This window comes from Aythya ferina (assembly GCF_964211825.1).
Source record: "Aythya ferina genome assembly, chromosome: 18".
Classification (NCBI taxonomy): domain Eukaryota; kingdom Metazoa; phylum Chordata; class Aves; order Anseriformes; family Anatidae; genus Aythya; species Aythya ferina.
Window position 1 is genome coordinate 10,611,413 of NC_140317.1, and position 6,000 is coordinate 10,617,412.

Genomic DNA, 6,000 nt, shown 5'->3' on the forward strand with positions numbered 1-6,000 from the left:
AATGCAACAGGCCCACAGCGTGGCACCAAAAATCCTGGAGAAATGACCCCAGCCATGCCCCTTCTCCCATCTCAAGGCAAACCAACGACAACCACACAGCACAAAACCCAAAAGAAAACCAGCGCAGGGCTCGGGACATCCCCCAGCAGGACGGATCCCCGTGCCCTGGTGGCAGAAGAGAACCTGGTGGGGCTGAAGCCACCGACCACGGGTGTAGGGCCCGTCCCCGTCCCCGTGCCAGGACACAGCTCACCGGCACTGACGGTGGAGAAATCCCGCATGTCCCGGAGCAGCCTGCTGACGGCGGGGCTGGAACGAGGGTAGAGCCCATCCCGGCTGATGCCCAGGTGGAATTGGAGCCAGCTGGCCTCCGGCCGCAGCGGCAGCAGCGTGGCCGGGGACGTCAGGTTGAGCTCCTCCCGGTACAGCTTGTGTCTCCTGCAGGACAGCGGGCACAGGGTGAGGAGGATGAGGCATGGGATGGGAATCCTCGGTGCTCTGGGGTCGCTGTCTGATGGGGTGGGTATGGTGCTGCTCGAGGGGAAACTGAGGCAGGGGGCTGGCTGCAGTGTGAGGTGTCTGGAGAGCCCAGGGGAACAACGGGGGCTTGTTCTCCTCAGAGGATTTTCTTTACCATCACTATGTCTATGCCAGAGCTTTTTCCTGAGCCCGGAGGTCCCAGGCAGCAGGGCTGGCATGTTAGGAAAATCTCTGGGGTCTGAAATTGCTTCCCAAGATCTGTGGCCTGTGCTTTAGTGAGCAGGGAGGCTGGAGGCCGCCTGGCAGCGTCCTGCCCTAGATCTCTTAAATTCGGGGTTGAATCCAGCCCTTTCCTGGTGGATGGAGCCCTGGGGGCCTCCTGGGTGCTGCAACAAACCCAGGAGATCTCCACAAGCCACCAGCATTTCCCTCATATTCAAAACACCGGTGGTTTCGCCCCAAACTTGGCTAAACTACCACCAAATGTCACTCATGCAGCTGGCAGAGGACACAGCGTTAGTTTCTCATTAACGCCGGCAGAGCCTGCAAATACAGGCCTGACAGGGGGAAAACGAAGCCCAGTTTGCTCTGAAAGTGCCGAGACACAGCAGGGAGGGCAAACAGGGGGCTGATAACGAGTGGTTCATTAACCCGGGGCCTGTGATGGAGCCGATGGAGGCAGGGAGGTGCCAAGAGCCTCTATCCTTGAGCAGGGCAGTGGCTTTTGTGGGGCTGTCCCATCTTTTGTGGGGCTGTCCCATCTGCCTTCTCCACCCGAGCACGTTTGGAGGTGCTGAGGGGCCCTTCTTGGTATCAGCTGGGGTGAAATGGAGGGAAGGGAGCAAGCAGGGGGTCGGGGCAGCCCGTTCCCTCTCCGAATTTGTATTGGGATTTTGGGTCAGCGGGACCAGGCCAGCCAGAGGCACGCGGTCAGCATGCATCCCCAGAGCGGGACAGAAAAGACCCCGGTGTCCCGTTTTGGGGAATGACTCAGGAATTTTCCCTAGGGAATTTCCCTGCCCGAATATTTTACCATATTTGCTCTCCCGCTTCCCATGCAGGCGGCCCGTTCCCCCGCGGGTGGCGGTGAGCAATGGGGAAAAAATGCAGCCGTTGGGCAAGGGAAGGCAGCTCGCAGCCGGCAGCTCCGGCCACAACGTGCAGCGGGCACGGTGCTGCAGGGCCTGCGGCCCCCTGCAAGCCTTGAAACCCAAAACATGGCTCCCTCGGCCTCTCCTGTCCCCCCAGGATTCCAGAAATGTTTCCCTGTAAGAACAGAGCTCTGCAAAAGACATAATAATGTAAAAAAAATAATAATAATAAAAAGGGTTCATTTATAGCTTGCTATAAATAGCCCCGGGGTTGCCCAGGCTTTGTGCTCAGATGGATCCAGCAGCAGAAGGCCAGGGCTGCGAGGGGCACGGTGTGGGGTGACACCGGGCTTGGGGTACTGGTGTCTGCTGGCCCTGGTGTCCCCGTGCTACCGGGCTCTGTGCCGTGGGCAGGGCTGACCACTCAGTCAGAGTCTGGGGCATTGAAGCTGCTCCTTCGAGGATAAAAATAAGCTCTGGAGTTTTTCAGCAGGTTGTTTTGTTTGTTTGGAAGGGGCACGGCTGTTTCTTTGCTCTTCCCTTCCCGCATCCCCACCAGCCTCAGCAGATGGTTGGCATCCTGCAGCTCCGTTCCTCGCCCGATACCAGGGGAAGGCAACGGGACGGGCAGCGAGCGCTGCGTGCAGGTAGGATGCACCTCGCCGTGCTCCCTCACTGCTCTCATCCCAACTCTGCCACATCCAGGACCACGCCACGGACTGGCAGAGTCCCAGACCGATTTATTCCCTTGCAGACACAAAAACGAAGCAGTTGTGCCATGCATTAGGTACGGGGGTTGGCCCCGCTTAAGGGGAGCACCCGGGCACACTGCGGGGTGTGCTGGGGGCCAGGCCTAGGAGCAGAAACAGGGAGGACGCCAGCCGTGCAGTGCTTCTGGCCTCCTGGAGCCATAAATTCATCTGTGCCCACAGCAACGAATGGCCTTACGAAACGCAGCAGCCCTGGTGAGTGCCTCCTCGTTCTGTGCTCAGTTTGCAGTGCCAAGGAAAGGAGAGGCCCCAGCGCCTTCCCTGTTTACGAGCACCATATATTTTATTTCCAAGTGGCTGAGGAGCAATCAATACGCTGCCCCCTTCTCCCCAGAGGTGCAATTGGAAGTCAAACAAGGGCAGGCGGCCCTGCAGATCTCCTCCTGGCTCCAGAACGGCCAAACCTCCGAGCACAAGGCAACGTGTGGCCACGGCATCAGTGCCGAGAGCGCTTTTAAACAAAGCAGCAAATACCAGAGGGAAACGCAGCCTTCTGACCAAACAGCAGGGCCCGTCCTGCAGGCTGGGCTGCAGATCATGCCATTGCTGCTGCGAGCACCTGGCCTCAAGTGCTCTTCTGGAGGTGCTTAGGATCCTGGTGCTGGTCACGTCCCCTCTCCCCGCGGTCCCATCCTGCTCCCCGAATCCTGGCGTGTCCCCGAGGCGTTGCTCAGCCTCAGGTGCAGTGCCCAGCCTGGTCCCCGGGATGCTCACCATCGCCGCCAAACTGAGCTCTGTGCTGAAACCCAGCTCAGCACCCACCTGCCCTGCGCCTCCCCACAGCACCAGGGGCTCGAGGGGATCCTGGAGAGGCTTTGCCCTCCCCCGGGCTGCCTCCAGCAAAGGCAGAGCCTCTCGGGGCCCCGACCCTGCTCAGAACACAGAACAGCTCCAGCCCTGCCACCGCCGCATCCCCGAGGCTCTCCCCACCACTTTGTGCACCGTTTTGTTATTTTTAGTTGCTGCTGCTTAAGCGAAGAGTCCAAGGGCAGCCGGCGGTGCTCCGTGCATTAATGGCTTTGCTTTTGGCTGTGGCTCTGCTCGGAGCTTGGCAGCGGTGCAGCGGGCACAGGAAGGACCACACTGGGCTCTGCTGGGACATGGCAAGTTCGGGGACAGACAGTGGCCACATCCCCTCCTGCCCTGTGTGGTTTTGGAGTGGGAAGCAGCGGGGTTGCTGCCTGCACCCTAGCTCCTTGCCGGGCTTCTTGTGCACTGGGAGCATTGCAAAGCCGTGTGCTCATCGCCTGCACCCCGCTGCTGCTCGCCGTCCCACCCAGCTGATGTAAAAACCCCTTTACAGCACTGCCTCGCCCCATCCTCAGTCACCGGGCAGGGAGAGAAGGAAGAGGCCAGGGGGGTGAAGGGAGGAGCGGGGACGCAGGGGATGCTGGCTGCTGCCAGCTGGGACACAGCCCTCCTGCGAGGGGATTTGGGGCAGGGACCACGCTCGGAGTTGGTGCCCAGGGTCACCATCCCTCGGGTGACAGCACCACGGAAGGGCTGGGGACGGGGGGACAGGGGAAGTTTTCCCACGACCATGGCTGGGGCTGGGAGAGGCAGCAAGAAGAGAGCTGTGCTGGGAGAGCGGCTCGGAGCTGGGAATCGCTTTCTGGCTAAAAGTCAAAGCCTCCACACCTTCTCTTGCAGCAGAGAAGTTGGCAAGGGGAGCAGGAGAGGGGCTGGACGGGCAGCCAGCCCCCCAGCACCGCTATCACAGACTGCAGTGACAGTCGGGGGCTCCGGCTGTCACCCAGCTGGGTGACAAGGAACTGCTGGGCACAAGGAACCTGTTCTGTTCTGTCCCCAAGCTGAAAAAGGTGGCACAGAGCAGAGGCACTTATCCCCGGGGTGACACAGCTGACAGGGGCTCATCCTTCACCTCCTCACCTCCCCCAGCAGAGCAGCAGGGACCCCAGGAAGCCCCCAGGCACATCCCATGGGGTGATGGGGATGGGGTAGCCAGGGATGGGTGCTCAGGGATGGGTACCTGGGGATGGGTACCTGGGGAGGGGTATCTGGGGAGGGGTATCCAGAGATGGAGATCCCAAAGATGGATACCTGGAGATGGGTGCCCAGAAATGGGTATCTGGAGATGGGGTTCCTGGAGGTGGGTACCCAGAAATAGGTACCAGGTATGGGTACCTGGAGATGGGTACCTGGGGATGGGGTTCCCAGAGACGGGTGCCCGGAGATGAATGCTGGAGATGGGTGCCAGGGATGGGTACCCAGAAATGGGTACCTGGGGATGGGATTCCTGGAGACGGGTACCCAGAAACAGGTTCTAGGGATGGGTGCCAGAGACAGACACCTGGAGACGGGGTTCCCAGAGATGGGTACCCAGTGATGGGGTTCCTAGAGATGGGTTCCCAGAGAGATGGGGTTCCCGGAGATGGGTCCCAGAGATGGCTCCCCAGAGACAGGATACCCAGAGATGGGTGCCAGCGCCGGCTCCCCAGAACCAGCCACGGGGGAGCCGTCTACCGGGGCCGGGTTTGCGGGGTCCGGGTGCCGCGGCGGCGGGACGCACCTGTTCCAGCGGGCCGCTTTCCGCCGGTAGTAGCGCAGGGCTTCGCGGGCGCCCAGCAGGGGCTCAGCGGGGCCGGGGGGCGCGGTGGCTCGGTACAGCGGGTGCCCGAAGAGGCGCCGCAGCGCGGAGGCGGCGGCGCGGCCGCGGGGTGGCGGCGGCGGCGGCGGCGGGGAGGGGACGGAGGCGGCGGCGGCGGTAGCGGGGCGAGGGGGGCGGCAGGGGCAGCCCGGACCCCCCGGTCCCTCCGGAGCCAGCTCCTTGCGCACCCGCGGCCAGAGATGGAAGTAGAGATCTGCGGCCAGCAGCGCCCCGAGCAGCAGCAGCACGGCCGGCCGGTCCCGCCGCGGTCCCGGCATGGCCGGCGAAGGGAACCGGGAGGCACCCGGTTGGGGGTTATTTATTTATTTATTTATTATTTTTTTGTTATTTTTTTATTTTTTTTGGAAAGGGGGGGAATCGGTAGCCCTGCCCCAGCCGCCGCCGTCGCCTCCTCCCGGTGCAGGACGCGGGGGGGAGCCCGAGCGGCGGAGCGGGGCGTGCGGGCACCTCGGGGCGGGGAGCGGGCAGGGCGCTGGGGGCCGGCCCCCGCCGCGGGGAGAGGCCGGGGCGGGGAGAAAGGGAGAGCGGGGGACCCGGGGAGCTGCCCCCCGGACCTCTGTCCCCACCCCCGGTCCCGTTCTCTCGAAAGCGGAGGCTGCTGGAGGGGAGCGGGGTGCGCACCCCTCAGGGTGCTGGGGGGTCCTGCGGGGTGCTGAGGGGTCCTAGGGGATGCTGGAGGGTCCTGAGGGGGTGCTGGAGGGCTCTGGGGGTTGCTGAGGGGTCCTGGGGGGTTCCTGAGGGGTCCTGGGGTGTGTGGGGCTGGGGGCAAGTTGTGGGTGCAGAGCGGGCAGCCCCCCCAGCTGCACTGCGACCCCTCCACCGTGCTGCTGGCACACGGCTCCTGCTCGGCTTTTATTTCTTTAAGGACTTAAAAAAAATAAATAAAAAGACTCGAGGAAACTCGCCCCGGTGGTTTGCTCCCAGAGGCTCGCGGTGGGAACGTGCTGGGACGGGCTGTGGGAGCACTGGGAGCTGCTGGGGGACGTCCAGGGGGCCGGAGAGCCCCGGGGTGAGGTTTGGGGGTGCCAGC

At 62.8% G+C, this 6,000-nt stretch overlaps 1 protein-coding gene across 2 annotated transcripts in view; it reads right to left on the reverse strand.

Annotated features, from left to right (window-relative positions):
* FAM20A (FAM20A golgi associated secretory pathway pseudokinase) overlaps positions 1–5,318 on the reverse strand; it is a 14,412-nt gene extending 9,094 nt beyond the window's left edge. For both annotated transcript variants that reach the window (XR_014684466.1, XM_084491825.1), the window contains exons 1-2: positions 4,872–5,318; positions 254–438 (exon numbers count right to left, since the gene is read on the reverse strand). Coding sequence is in view for 1 of the 2 variants with exons in the window: in XM_084491825.1 (XP_084347951.1) it covers positions 254–438; positions 4,872–5,227 (541 nt within the window). In the remaining variant the exon portion in view is untranslated. The remainder of the gene's footprint in view (positions 1–253; positions 439–4,871) is intronic.
* Positions 5,319–6,000: the final 682 nt, after the last annotated feature.